At 42.0% G+C, this 15,711-nt stretch overlaps 1 protein-coding gene across 2 annotated transcripts in view; it reads right to left on the minus strand.

Moving 5' to 3' along the window:
* MYO5B (myosin VB) overlaps positions 1 to 15,711 on the minus strand; it is a 364,799-nt gene that overhangs the window by 238,204 nt on the left and 110,884 nt on the right. Inside the window, exons 3-4 of one of the 2 annotated variants that reach the window (XM_067545400.1) lie at positions 15,246 to 15,417; positions 13,307 to 13,451 (exon numbers count right to left, since the gene is read on the minus strand). In XM_067545400.1, coding sequence (XP_067401501.1) covers positions 13,307 to 13,451; positions 15,246 to 15,417 — 317 coding nt within the window. The remainder of the gene's footprint in view (positions 1 to 13,306; positions 13,452 to 15,245; positions 15,418 to 15,711) is intronic. The other variant, XM_067545401.1, reaches the window with a different exon arrangement.

Here is a 15,711-nt window from a genome sequence, read left to right on the forward strand (position 1 = left end):
AGTGCTTGCTCATGTCGATTCCATGTTAGGTGACTCAGAAGCAGTATCCCTAAGGTGGGCTTAGAGTTCATGTATGTGCTGCTTGCAACACTGCTCTACCAAAGCTGGCATCATCCTGGGCCTGCTGGGTGATAGCGTAATGGGACGCGAAAGTACAAACTGAAGACCATGTAGCAGCTCTGCAGATGTCTTGGATCGGCACCTGCACCTGGAAGGCTGGTGATGAGGCTTGCACCCTGTTCAAGTGAGCTGTTCCAATCTGCGGAGACACTTTTGCTTATTCATAGCAGAATCTGATGCAGGTGGTTATCCATGAAGAGATCCTCTGGGAAGAGGCCGACAGACCACTCATCCTTTTTGCCACTGTGACAAAGAGCTGCGTCGACCTTCAGAAGAGTTTAACCCTTTCAATGTAGAAGGCCAAGGCCCATCTAACATCTAGGGCGTGCAACCTACACTCCTCACTAGATCTCTGGTTTCAGGAAGAACACACGCCGGAATATATTCTGGTTATTGTGGAACTATGACACCACCTTTGGTAAGAAGGCTGGGTGGAGTTTTAGCTTGTCTTTCTCTTTATAAAACACAGTGTAAGGTGGTTCTAAGATGAGAGCTTTGATCTTGGGAACCCTTCATGTTGAGGTGATCACCACCAGGAAGGAAACCTTCCAAGAGAGGAGCAGCAGAGAGCGGGACACTAATGGCTTGAAGGGGTGGGGGGCCCATGAGCTTTGAAAGGACTAGATTCAGGTCCCAGGGAGGGACAGGATCTCTGACTTGTGGCTAAAGTCTCTCCAGGCCTTTTAAGAACCTGATTGTCATGTCATGTGGATGATATCGAGTGAGGAGAAAGGTTTTCCTATTGTGCCTCAGACTGGAACCTCTGCCATTTGGCCAGGTATGTTGCTCTGGTAGAAGGCTTTCTGCTGTCCATGAAAACTTGCTGAATGTGTGCTGAGTAAGCCTGCTCTTCTGCATTTAGCCACGCAGCAGCCACGCAGTCAGGTGCAGGGATATTAGGTCCAGATGCAACAGGGGGCTGTGGTCCTGCAAGAGAAGATCCGGCCAGAGTGGCAGCTCCAGTGGGGTAGCTGTTGAGAGCTCCAGCAGGGTGCTGAAACAGTGCTGTTGCAGCCGGACTGGGGCTATCAGTATCATGTTCGCCTTGTCTTGCTTGATCTTCAACAGGGCCCTGTGGACCAGTGGTACCAGTAGGAAGGCATACAGCAGCATCCCTGCCCAGAGAGCAGGAAGGCATCAGACAGAGGCTCTGGAGAGCCCGTGGATAGAGCAGAACTGGTGGCACTTTCTGTTCTGTCTAGACACCAACAGATCCACTTGGGGGAAGTCTCCCGCCTTTGGAAAAATCATGCTAGCAACTTCTGGGTGGAGTGCCCACTCACGACAAAATTAAAAGGACCTGCTGAGGGGTCCACTAGCACATTCCGTGCCCAGGAGATGTGAAGCTACAATGTGGATGGCTTTCTGCATGCAGAAGTCCCATAAGTGGATAGTCTCTTGGCACAGGGGTGATGACTGAGCACCGCCTTTGCTTGTTGATGTAAAACGTAGCGGCGGTGTTTGGACTACCTTGTCAGCCAGGTAGGGAAGGAATGCCTGGCAAGTCAAACGTAGTGCCCTGAGTTTCCTGACATTCATGGGGAGGGAGCGATCCTCCCAAATCCAGAGTCACCGTGTGCTGCGGTCTAATTGCCTCCAACTCTTCTCACTTACAGGCTACATAATACCATCTTTTGCAGTCTCTCAAAATCCTGTCATCCATTGAGCCACCTTCAATGACCTTCACTAGAACTTCCCAATCTCCATTGTACCTCCTAAAGTGAGGCAACCCAAGGAAAACTGGACCCTCTCTTCAGCTGTACACTCAGCAGGCTTCTTTATCAGTCTCTCTATCAAAGACTCCTAAGTGTTTGCTCTCAGAGAATCCTCCAAGTTTAGAATCCATCAGCATAAAATATGTTTGCGCTGTTTTTGCCTAAGTGCTTTATGTTACATTTATTTAGGTTCAATTTAATATCTTCCGCCCTGCTGGTAAATTGCCTCAATATATTTAAATCCTCAAGAGTTCTCACTAACCAGCATAGTTTTTACTAAGCAAATCAACTCGTGTTAAATGCAAATTTCTCCAACTCGCTCTCCATTTCTTTCTCAGTATGGCTAGTATACATCATAGTCTCACTGCTTGAAGTAGCAGATGTCAGGCCTGTAATGGTCAGCATCTGATTGGAGAATAAATCAATGACAATTGAATACATTCTTGTTTTATTTGCACATATGCACCAGTCCTCAAACAGAAATGGTTATGAGCAGCCCTCAAGAAATACCCTTTTTCAAAGATCTTCACCCAAAACCAATGCTTGTTTCCCAGGAAGCATCAAGAATTGACTTTAGTTAGAAAGATTAAGGTAAAAAGTAAACTTCCTTGCTGCTTGCCACAGCTCTCCCACAGAAACTGCAATAGAAAAAACAAACAAAAACAAAACCAAACCAAACATCACATTTCCCCCAGATTAAAAACTTGCTCACACACCAACTTGTAGGATAGGTAACAGTACCATAAGGTGGCCTCTGCAACAACAGAAATTCATAACACTGTTCCCAATATTTGTCCACTGCTAACACCTTTGCACTCCGAGGGCCATCTGATCACTACCACTGTTTCCTATCACTTCACCAGTTTTTAACCTAGAAGAAAACTTTGCCACACACCATTTATTTCTTTTACCCTCCAGAGAGATCCCGTATCAAAAAGTCTGTTGGAAATCCAAGTGCATGTCCTTTACCTTCTAATTTACTAACTAGAGCTGGTAAAAAAAAAAGTTGAGAATTTTGCTTTAAAAAACACCAAAAAACCAGGAAAGTTTCCATAGAGCTTATTGAAAATTTTCAAAAATTCAAAATTTCTATTTATAAAAATCCAATATGATAGAGAGAGAATGTTATAATCACTGACTCTCAAGCACCCACTCCTGACCTACTCCTTCCCAGCCAAGGTATGATTCAGGCTCCTCTCTTCCAGACTTTGCCTTTTTATTTTCTCCCTCAGAGTGATTAGATACAGAACACCCTTCAACCCACCTGGGCTTCGTACAAGTTTATGTTATGCCTTTACAATAAAGGCTTTCACCCTACCTGCGCTCACTGCAGTGTTATCCAGGATTCCTCGTCTTTCACTCCAGTTCTTGCCCCTTTTCAGGGGAACCATTGTGGGATTGTTCTCTAACTGTGTAGTTCCTTCTTCTCCAGCCCATCCTGTGCTCCTGACAGAATCCTTCCAGCCTTTAACAGCTTTTTCTCATTCGCTCTCCATGGAGCTTCCCCATTGGACTTTTCTAGGGGCCAGCTATCCCTCATTACATCTGACAAGGTGGTGGTTAGTCACAGATGGGCTCTGGACCATTCTCTCCCTTAAAGAAGCCAGGCCCACCTATGACACAACATTTTCTCTTGCAGATGTTGTGCAGGTTTGATCACCTCAGGTAAATGACTGTCTGAGGCTACATCTACCCTACGAGCTTAGCCAGATCTCACACAAACTCACGCTTGCTCAACGACAGTAGCACAAGCCACTGACCCTTGCAGGTATGAACTTAAAATGGCTAAGTCATCCCACTGCTGACGCTGCCGTGGTGACACCACCCTTTATACTTGTGTTAGTATAGTTACTTAGTATAGTTAGTTAGCTTAGTGCAAGTACACGTACTTGAGTAGGGAATCACCCCAAGCTCATAGTGTAGACATAGCTTACATGTTGTACCAGGCTATGGCTACATGAGTAGCTGCATTAGTGCAGCTACACTGCTATAGTGCTGCTGGCGCAGACGCTTTAAGCAGACAGGAAAGAACTCGCCCATCAATTGAATTACTCCAACCCCCTCAAGCGGCGGTAGCAGCTCTCCCACTGACCTAGAGCTGTCCACACCTGCATTTAGGTCACTGTAACCTACACCACTCAGGAGGTAGGCTTATTCACACCCCTGAGAAACATAGCTTATGCCAACAGAAGTTGTGTGTACATAGCTCTAGTCTACTCTTAATTTAAATTTCCATCTATGGCACGCTTTTGACAAGTTAAGCATTTTATACCCATGGCATCAAAAGAATAGCAGCTTATTCAAAAATAGACAAGAGTATAATACATGTTCAGGCCCCCCTTCTACAAGCTGATCCACCTGAGTAGACCCCTGCACTCACACAAGACCCACCAGACTTCAAGAGGGCTCCACAATGGCATGGTATCTGCCTGACTGGTTCATCTGACTGCTGCAGGCCCCAACACAATAGATTCCCTATCCCATCAAATGTGCAACCATAACAAGTACACTTGTTATAGAACTCCATCACTGACCTTATGCTGCTACTCGGGAAGGGTGGCAGTGGGAGGGAAAGAACACTGCCCAGGTTCAAACTTTTGTGAACATTAAGTACATCCAAAAGCTTTTGAGATTAAAATATAAGTAGGTACATTTTAAAGAACCACAATGCATTTACTCCCAGGGATGTTTCAATCAAAGAACCAGCTTGACTCCAAAAACACACGTTAAAATTGCAGCACAGCACCATTTAAAGTCCCTCTCCTCTGTTTCCAAGTCTGCAATTACTGCAATATCAGCCCAAGACAAAGAACATAAAACTAGCTCCAATTCGAGGATATCATTTTTAGATTTTTGAAGGCAGTTATTCTGATGTCCCTGTGCAAAGAGAAAATTTCATAGCTTACAGAGTTTAGGCAGTACAAAATTATAGGGGCAGCAGTCAAAGACAATATACCTAAGCTTGGAAAGCAGGTTTCTAGTGGTTAGATTCAGGCCTCCTGGCTTCTCTGTCTATCACACTTTCTATAGTCAATCATTGGCTAGTACAGTGCTGATTAGAGGTATACGGAAAAATAACATCTTGAAACCACTGAGTTTCTCAGCTGAGACATGCTATAGAATAGGGGACAAAATTTTCAGAATGACTAGTGATTTTGGCTTCCTCAGTTGTCGGTGTCCAATCTGAAATAACTTAATAAGGGCCCGATTTTCAAAGGTGCTGAGCCTCCACCCTTTGCTCCCTTTAATTAACCAAACTAAGTTTTTACTATTTTTACAATAGTTTTGCAGTGCAAAACACCACAGCTCTAGGAGACTGAGTTGGATTCTATTTTCACTGTGGCATCATCAACAGTATTGATAGCCACGTTCCAACTCTTCAAACTTGGCTCTTGATAATAGATGATCCAAGAACTACCTAGCCAGAAAACAACTAGACCCCTTGTTGTGTTTGCAGAACTGAGCAAATCTGAAATAATCACCTTTTACTTCTCCACTGAGTGGATATGAAGTGAGTAAGATGCAAAACGGTGAAATTCATGCTTCCATGTTTACATCATCGTTTTTCTAATTTAGAATCTTTCTTTTAAAAAAAAGACAAAACTAAATTAAATCTAGCATCCCAACATGCATAAACATAATCAAAACAGCAGAGCAGCACTGTAGATATGACAGCATAAAAATAAAATTCTGCCTCAGGTTAGAGCATATGCAGCAGCTGGGCAAAATTTCACACATTTTAAAAATGATGTCTCAGGTAAATCCACAGACCCTGTCTAAAACGGCAAGGAAAACTCTTAGCAGCTTTTGAGTAAACTATATTTAAGCACAGTTCTCCAGAACAATGCGACTGGCTGGAAAACAAGAATTCCTTTTTGTGAAAAATGCCAACGCTTTGAAGTTTGGTTTTGTTCCAATGCAGAACTGCGAAAAAACAAGACCAGCCAATAAACTAGTGATCAAGTCATTCACTTGGGATGTGGAAGACTCAGGTTCAAGTCCCAGATCAGACAGAGCAAGACTCGAACGTGGCTCTCACATTCCAAGTTTGTGCAATTGGCTATTCTGGGGTCCCTCCACCTTCACCCCCTCTTCCAGAAATTCCATCCTGGACCTGAGGAACCGTTTTAACAGGACTTCCATTGACACGCATACAATTCTGCAAAACATTTCAATGTCAAAAAAGACAACATTTCGGTATGAAAAATGCTAACAAGGTTTCCCTGGCCCTCAGAAAGAGCCACATTTCCCAGTAAGCAAAGATGCTCATATTCACTTACATGGATGCTTGCATTGAAGCTGTAGTGCCTGTATAATCCACTGTTCAGTACGAGTGCGGGACATTCACTAAAGCTGTCCTCATTCCATTGATATGACTGGCTCAGCAGTTTGTGGCTGAAGCAACAAGTCGGCCTGGATTTGTTTAATGAATAGAAATACTTACTTTTTGTGTTTGTTTCCCACAAGTTTTTAAACTCTTCTCCAAAGAGTTCCTCAGGACATAAGCTAATAGTATCAATATTTTCCATACAAATCATTAGGACTTGGGCATTGCAACAAATAAAGATGTGCAAAATTAGCACTGCCATGACTGCCTTTCAATTCTCTTTAGTTTGCCACAGCACTGTAGTGTTTTATCTTAACAGCTGGTCATTTAAAAAAAAAAAATCATTAAACTTTGTGCCTGATTCTAATACCAGATGTGGCGCTTCCACATAACTGGAACAATCTTTGTTTGGGACTGGCCAGGCTACTTATAGTGACTACTTACTTATACATGGCAATGAAAACCTGAGTGTCAGGGCGCCAGTTTAGCTTGTTTATTCATCTAGACCTGGATTCTGCAAAGCATGTCAACACATGCTTAATTTTAAGTACATGCATCCTTGGTGCACTGAATAGAGATGCACTTAAACACAGGCTTAAGCATATATTTATGCTCTGCTGAATTCAGGTGCTCTATAGTACCAAATACGTGCTAGACTCTGTACAGACAGAATGAACCAGAGGGCTTACCATCTCCATCTCTTCCAAACAAGTCCCTTCTCTCTTCTGTCTACAGACAAGATCAACCACAGAGCCCGTCCCCCCACCCCTGAAAATTCACACACCATGTAAGTTTCCAGAAGTCCACTCTTTCTCCTCTGCCAAGGACCAGAATGTCTGATCTGGTTTAAAAACAAAAATAAAAACTACTACAACCACCTGCTGTCAGTGACTGAATCAAACCTAATCAACAAGAATGGACCTGGAAACCTCAACGCAACAACAAGAATCTTTTCAAGTGGAGGAACAGATATCTCTCAATGGGGGGACACAACTTTAGATATTTAACAATTCACTTTTCCACAGCCCTAAGATATTCCCCAGTCCAGAAGGTCAGCCTGCTCAGGCAGACAGAGACAGTCACAACTCAGCTAAGTCACAAGCAGAAAAATGAACACTCCATACCGTCAGTATTATAGGGAGACAAAGCGTTTTTGATGATCTGAATCCAGTACATAGAACCACAGACAACGTGTTGGCGTGCAAACAACCCTTAATACACTGTACAGATCCAGATAAACTACTGTAAAAGGATTCCCCACTACAGCAAGCTCAGCTTCCTCTCTTATCCTTTGCTGTTAGATCACAGCTCTTCACATCCGTGACTCTGCACGAATAGGGGATAGGCTCAGTTTACCTTGAAGAGCAAAGCACGGCAATTTGCCGGGCATTCTTCTTGAAAAGGACTAATAAATGATAACTCCAAATAGATTTGAACATCACACAAACATGATCAGTTTGACAGACAGCTTATCAGCTTATTGTGACTCACTCCTACAGCCAGATTCTTCAGGAAACCTGTTGAAAGGACACTGCCAGCCAGAGCATTGTATGGTGAAGATTATCACTCCTCAGCGGCAGGTTTCTTCCTTGATGGCGAAAATGGACAGTAAAATTTGTGCTCAGCTCTCTAAGCTTTTCTCTCATAGGTTTGTATTTTACCAGTTTAAAGCTGTCAATGTGAAATCTAGCCACTCTCAAAATAAACAGGCATTCAGTGTGTATTCAAGTGCTTCACATACCTCTGAGCCACCCTGCCAATGCTTGTGGTTTCAAAGAGGAAGGCTGGTCCAGTGGCTTGGGTGGTAGCCTGAGACTCAGCGGACCTGGTTCACTGCTCTACCACAGACTTCCTATGTGACCTTTGACAAGTCACTCAGCCTCACAGGCTATGGTAGAGGGGATTCATGCCCGCATACCTGTCCAACTCCACATACAAAGCCTCATGTCTGTGGCATCAGGGCCCGGAAGGGAGTGGGGCAGGATGTCGCAGATGGAGGGTCCTCCTGAGCCATGCTCCCCAGGAAGATTTGCTGGGATGAGGCAACAGCCCTGGGAGGAGAAGTGGATCTTGAGACCCCACGTCCAGTGGCACGAGGGTCAGCAAGGCGGTGAGGCAGGCCCCACCTGCGCATGGATGCACGCATTAAGTGATGCTGTGATAAGCTCCTCCAAGTCTGTGAGAGCCAATGGACTGGAGCAGGGAGCCAAGGCCCAGCCCTACGGGACAGGAGGAGCCACTGCTGCAGGGTGAACGCGGGGCAGGCTCAGCCCCCCGCAAAGAATATTTTCCATCAGCTGCTTATGCTTAGCCTCTCTGTGCCTCAGTTCCCCACCTGTAAAATGGGGAGAATAGCAGGTGTTGTGAGGCTAGAGATTATGAGGTTGCCATATACTAACAGGGGACATAGAGATAAAATATCTAATCTATGTGGGTCTTTTACATAGTGATCGTGATTCTAACTGAAAATTACTAAAATGACAGTACACCAAATAGTTTCAGATATCCAAAGGAAAAAAAAACCTGAAAAAGGCAGGGGGAAAAAACATGGTTGCCTACTCCCATTGCACTTGGAAGGTGCCCAGGGAGTGAATAATGGCAGAAGTCTGTTCCTTTACCATGTCCCATAAGGGACTAACCCCTATTTTGAGTAATTGCCATGAAGCGTCTCTGATAACCTTGCCAGAAGAGCTCATGGCAATCACAAGATCAGGTTGGTGTATCATTGCTGCTGCTGAGCATTTCTATATGGCTCCTCCCGTCCACAGTACTTTACAAGCACTCAGCCTCACACATCTCCGTTGAGAGTCAGTGACGTGTTTGGCACTATTTGGAAAAACGGTCCCTGTGCTTCATGTAGGAAGGGATTGAGGACTAGAGCATCTGGATATTACCATACACCAAGAACACTCTTGCAGATCACAGCTACACCATAGTGCATGGGAAGTTTGGCTCTGAGCACACACGGAAATGTGGTGAATTGCTTTTGCAGCAAGGACAGAGGGTTCTCAGATGAAAGTGTACGTAACAGATGGGTGAGTGTGCATGTTATGTGTCCCTCTGTGTGTTGATCCACAGAGAATACGAGTTGCTACAGAGTCTTGACTCCTTTTAGCTCAGGCTGTAGTAGCTCATGCTTTTGGCTCTGCAGGTCTCCAGTTAAAAACAGTACCAAGTTTTCCCTACTATTTGAAGCTAAGTATAGTACATATTTTTCTCTCCTTGGTCATTACAACATTATGGCTTATGGCCTTATAATATACAGATTCCCACTGAAGACAATGGAATGGCAAAGGCAGTGAGGCAGCAAATAAGTCTGGGATGGCTTTTCCCCTCTGTATGCTCAGTATCTTCCCACTTATAGATTGTTATTGTGGCTGAATTCGTAATAGGACTCCAGCCTTGACAGGGAAACAGCATTTTCTTTGCAGATTATGACACCGGCAGCATTTTTATTCTCCAGAGTACCACATACAAGGTCCAAAAAAGCCATTACTATATAATGGTAGCCACAGAGTCACTCAGTCTAAGCCATGGGGAGCACAGAAGTGCTATATTCCAACATGATGACAAATAAGAGCTGCTGTTAACTGCAATACCATTGTACAGCACAGCCCACCAGAGTCATAAATAGAGTGTCTTTCAAGTTTGACATAACATTGCATTTTTCACCCTTTGGTCCCATAACTTTCCTGTAAAGCCGCTCAGGATAAAAACTTGACCATCTCATCTAGTGAGAAAAATCATGACCAGAATTGGTTTAAAATCTTTCAGAATTACAACCGGCAGACAAAACACCTGCAATTTCAGATGCTTTCTGGGAGATCTTAAAACGGCATCAAGTTAAAACAAGATCACTCACTGGTGAACTCACTCACGAGAAGAATGGCAGTAGGATATGGAAACATTCCACGTCCAGATAACTAGTTCAAATCCCACCCAGCCTGCTAGCAACCAACATGAACCTTCCAGTGGGAATTATTTGGTAGCCTCTTAGAAATGGCTTGAAGCTCGCATTTCTGTTCGTGGAGGAGAAGTGCCACAACTAGCACATTAGCTGTGTTAAAAGTCACAACAGAGGTAGCCAGAATTCTATGGATATGGAGACTGAACCATTTCTCACCTCCAGAAATGGTGCACTCATAGCACATTTGAAACACATTGCCAGGGTAGTACGAGGAAGCTCGCATGGCTGCCACCCATGTTGTATATGTTCAGTGCATAGAGAAAAATTCATTTTTCTCTGTTGACCACCTACCATCTTCCATTAGCACAGATTCCTCCCCATATAAAGGATGGTCTAGTAGTTAATTCTCAATATCAAATACTTCTCTCTGTCATAAGACATTTTGTGTGGTCACTTTAATACATATTTGCTGCAAAAATGAAAACTGTCACACAGATTACAAGGCACGTTATTGTCTGAAGTACGTGAACTCCCAACATCAAGATCAAAACTGTCAGGGACTTTTATGCGCTGAAGTCAATTTGTTGGCATAACGTTAATTAAATTTAGTGTATTTAGAGTAATCCCTGCAAGAGGGTTTACAGTAGGGCTCCATAGAGAAGTTGCTATTCTATCAATTGGAGGTATTAAAAAAATCTCTTCTACACTCCATTATGTCAACTATCTGCAAGTAATGGCAATGAAAACTTTTACACTGCTAATGAGGGACTCAACAGAACAATTATACATGGATAAAAACTTATGCTCTGTTTCAGTGAAATATTTCCTTCTTTTATTTAAAGAAATAAAACTAATAAAAGTGTATGATACAGAGAAAGCACTAAAATGTGATGAGTTACACTCAGCAAATTCCACAAGGAAAACTGCAAAATATTGCAAGTCATCTTTTTCTGTTCTCAGCAACATCTAGAAACAAAAGATATTATCCACCCTGGGTCTGGATCCTGAAGTGTGCTGAGCACTATCCTCAACTCACATCAGTGTCAATAGCATCCACGGGTGCTCAGTACCTATCAATGTTTTAGCTCATTGTCCTGTTTTTATGGATTTAGGTCAGGCTTTTAATGGTGTAAGTGTAGTGTGATATTTTGCATTAGTGCTCCACTAGGGACCAAAAGGTTTAACTAAGGAACAATCAAACTATAGAAATGTAGGACTGGAAGGGACCTCAAAAAAGTCACCACATCCAGCCTCCTGAACGGACACAGGACCAAGTAAACCTAGAAAATCCCTGCCAGGTGTTTGTCCAACTTGTTCTTAAAAACCTCCAATGATGGGGATTCTACAACCTCTCTTGGAAGTCTATACCCTTGGAAGCTTAACTACCCTTATAGTCAGAAAATTTTTCCTAATATCTAACCTAATTCTCCCTTGCTGAAGATTAAGTCCATTACTTCTTGTCCTATAGCTAGTGGACATGGAAAACAAATTGATCACTGTCCTCTCTAACAGCCCTTCACATGTTTGAAGACTTATTAGGTTCCCCCAGGCTTCTTTTCTCATGACTAAATATGCGCAGTTTTTTAAATCCTTCCTCATAGAACAGGATTGCTAAACCTTTTATCATTTTTGTTGCTCTCCTCTGGACTCTCTCCAATTTATCCACATCTTTCCTAAAATCTGTCACAATTGGACACAGTGCTCCAGCTATTACCTTACCAGTGCCGAGGAGAGTAGGACAACCACCTCCCCATCTTACCTACAACACTCCTGATAATAAACTCCAGAAAGTTAGCCTTTTTAGCAACAGCATCGCATTGTTGATTCATTCAGTTTATCATCCATTATAGATCCCAGATCCTTTTCAGCAGTACTAGCCTAGCCAGTTACTTCCCATTTTGTAGTTGTACATTTCATTTTCCTTTTTAAGTGTAGTTCTTTGCACTTGTCTTTATTTAATTTCATCTTTGTTATTTCAGACCAATTCTTCAATTCCCAAGGACATTTTGTATTCTAATCCTGTTCCCTTCCAGCTTGGTGTCATCTGCAAACCTTATAGGCACACTCTCCACTCCATTATCCCAAGTCCAAGGAGTGACCCCTGCAGGACCCCACTACATACTTCCTCCCAGTTTGACAGCAGATCATTGATAACTACTCTGAGTATAGTTTTTCAACCAGTTGTGCACCCACCTTACAGTAATTTCATTTAGATCACATTTTCCTGTTTACTTGTGAGAATGTTGTGGGACAGTGCAGTAGCCTTACTAAAAATCAAGACATATCATGTCTATTCGTCCCCCCCATCCACTAGATCTGACAGAGAAAGAAATTCCTTATAACCCTATTATCCACTGGGTGCTTACAAACGGTTCATTTCTTAATTTGTTCCAGTATCTTTCCAGGTATCAAAGTAAGGATGACTGGTCTATGATTCCCCAGGTCTTCTTTGTTTCCTTTTTTAAAAATAGATACTATATTTGCCCTTCTGCAGTCTTCTGGGACTTCACCAGTCCTTCATGTGTTCTCGAAAGTAATTGCTAGCAGTTTTGAGATTGCTTCAACTAGTTCCTTAAATACCCTAGGACGGATTTCATCAGGCCCTGCCAACTCAAATAATCCAATTTACCTAGATATTCTTTACCCTATTCTCTCTCTCTTTTGGCTTGTTCTCCTTCTCCCCTTGTTGTTAATGTTCATTGTATTAAATATCTGGTCACCATTAACCATTTTAGTAAAGACCAAAGCAAAACGGACATAGATGGATGTCATCTACAGAGTCAGCAAAGCTTATTTAAAAAAGTATCCTGGGGTTCTTTTTTCTTGGCACTGCCACAACCACTAAAAGCTGTTGTATCACAATCTGTAGTGGTGTCAAGCAAACAACCAGATCTAATATCCTGGTTCCTGTGGCAGCATCCTGAAGAGCTGGAATCCTCAAAGCACAAAGAACTGCTGGGGAGATTTGGGGGCAGAAAAAGTGTAGTATACTTTCAATTCGGGGAGCATAAAGCCCCAGGGTAAGTTTTCCCTTTTTGTTGGGTTTATGAAAAATAAAAGGCCCAGATATTGCGTAGGATTTTCTTCCTAGCTGAGATGCAAAATTTTACCTTGTCCACCATGAAGTTACACTCAATATTTTCATTTTTGTGAACTGAAATTATATTATTTTGATCACCACCAAGAGAACACAGCCATGGTTTTGAGTGTGAGCCTCTTAACCAACATTCCACCCACCTCGCCATTTGCTTGTAGGCCTCTTCTGCCACTGCAAAGATGTGAGGATCCATGTCCCCCATGTTTTGGCCACTATATGCATAGATGACATCTTGTTCATAGATTGGCAGCTGCTCATATGGGTTAATGGCCACAAGCACAATACCTAAATAGAACAGACAAACCCTGCAGACATTAGAATTAAAACAAAGTCAATGGTTTACGCTTTTTTTTTTTTTTTTTTTTAAATATAAGGAGACAAAAAAAAAGTGGGTCCAGATTCTTATATCAGCATCTCTTTGAATCTTGTAGAAATGACTGATGCACTGCTGGAGACAACAGTTCACATTCAGCTACAGAAGAGGAGCATTAAAGATGTGAGATGAATGTAAGCTCATCATGTGAAGTCACATCCAGTTAATTGAAATTCTCCTGGACCCAAAATAATTTCAGGGATTTTATTACGACTTCTGGACTTCAGGTAAAAATGCAAAACCATAAGATTAAGGGAAATTAAAGGCACAAATCACATTAAAGGAACATGAAAGATCTGAATTAAAAAAAACCAAACAAACGCACGCCTTTAAAATTTCCTCTCTCCCTTCCCATAGAAAATCCAGATTGCTCACTTCATCATGAAGTCAGGCTGTTGGGCTTAGGAATCGCAGTCATCCAAAAACCATGTGCCCCACCCCCATGCTGTAATCTTATCCATACAGGAGTGGGGGGAGGAAAATCCATGGGACTCCCCATGGATTTGGGAGGGTTTTTTTCATGGATAAAGGTATGTGTGCTGCAATAGCCATTGACAACAGCATGAGAGAAGGATAGAATCAGAAACCTTACTCTAAATATTTTCTGGGTTTGGGGGCTTAAAATTTGACACTAATGTTATTTTAACCTGCTACATAAGGGGTGCAGTCTGGTGGATACAGAAAGAGACAGGAGGACAGCATAACATTAATTGGCACCATGTAAAATTCAAGGTTAAGTTGTTAAAGCTAAGAATGCAATAAACCAAACTTAGTTTTCAGATTCAAGCCTCTAGGTCTATTACAGACAATTTTAATTAAATAGAGGAACCTGGATGGCACTTTGAATGATAGAACCGGTATTTAAGAGAAAATGTATTAATTAAGCAAACAGGCATACAATTACCTTTTACACAGGTACTACAATTATATTCACTTTCAAAGATAGAAGGGTGTATCAATTGGTGATCAGTCCACTGGCAACAGTGGAAGTATAGTTTATAATTCTGTAACCTAACAATATCCTTTTGGTATTAATTGGGTTTGGATCTCTCTTGCAATTTAGCAAAGCTACTCCTTTTATAGTATTAAATAAAATTAAAGATACCCATTAACATATTCATCACCTCTTTACAATACACATTTAAATTAGCATCTGTACCGATGTACTCATGCTTTCAATATACATAGCATTTTAATAAAACTTTCCAAATTCTATTTAAAAAACCCGCATAAAACCCACCATTAAAATCAGTTATAACAAAACACAGCAACAAAACCCAGAGTTACTTCCTTGCTAATGTCAGTTTTCTCCAACTTCTCTCTCACACTAACAAGCTCAATTTCCCACGTTCCTCTATAAGTAGAGTAATTTAGGCCAAAACCTAATTTCTATTTATTTCTTCACCTAACACCGTTTATAGGCTGCAACAGGACACCTGGGTTCTACTTCTGCTACTGACCCACTGTGATCTCTGACCTCTCTGTACCTCAATCACTCTAATCTTTAAACCAGGCATTACATTATCCGCTCTACAGGAGGCATTGTGTGGCTTAATTAATGAATACATGGTAAAATCCACAGATAAAAGGAGCTATGTAAATATGAAATTGTTATAAAAAGATCAGTGTTAGCACATAAGAAATTAATATTAAACAGTTTTAAAAAAAATCCCCAAGCCCTGATGCAGATACATTGTAATACTCACCACAGTAGGTATAGATGTGATTCGATTCCAAGAATCTGACTTTTAAATTATGTAGGACAGCAGGCTCATGGAGATAACTTAGAGCGGTCAGGTCATTTTCACCTACCAGAATATCTGGATTACGCAAGAAGGGTAGTTGATTGGCTTTGAGATCAACTGGATATTCGGAGATCTGAAGTAATATAAATTGCAGACAAAAAATTATTAAGTAAGAAAGAACCGTCCAGCTCCCTTATATTTATTTTTTTTAAACTCATCTAGGAATAATTCTGCCCTCAAAAGATTATTTGTATTACATTAGGACCAAGAGGCCCCAACTGGAATCCAGGCTTCGTTGACCTAGATGGTGCACAGATATATAGAATGTGCGCATATTGCCTACTGAAGCGAATGGGAGTTGTATGCACCCACAATACTCACCCTTTAAAAAATATTTTCAATTATTTTTTGGATAGATAAACAGTAT

Source organism: Emydura macquarii, unplaced genomic scaffold (assembly GCF_026122565.2).
Source record: "Emydura macquarii macquarii isolate MOO-44397 ecotype Brisbane River unplaced genomic scaffold, CSIRO-AGI_Emac_v2 contig_1045, whole genome shotgun sequence".
Taxonomy (NCBI): Eukaryota; Metazoa; Chordata; order Testudines; family Chelidae; genus Emydura; species Emydura macquarii.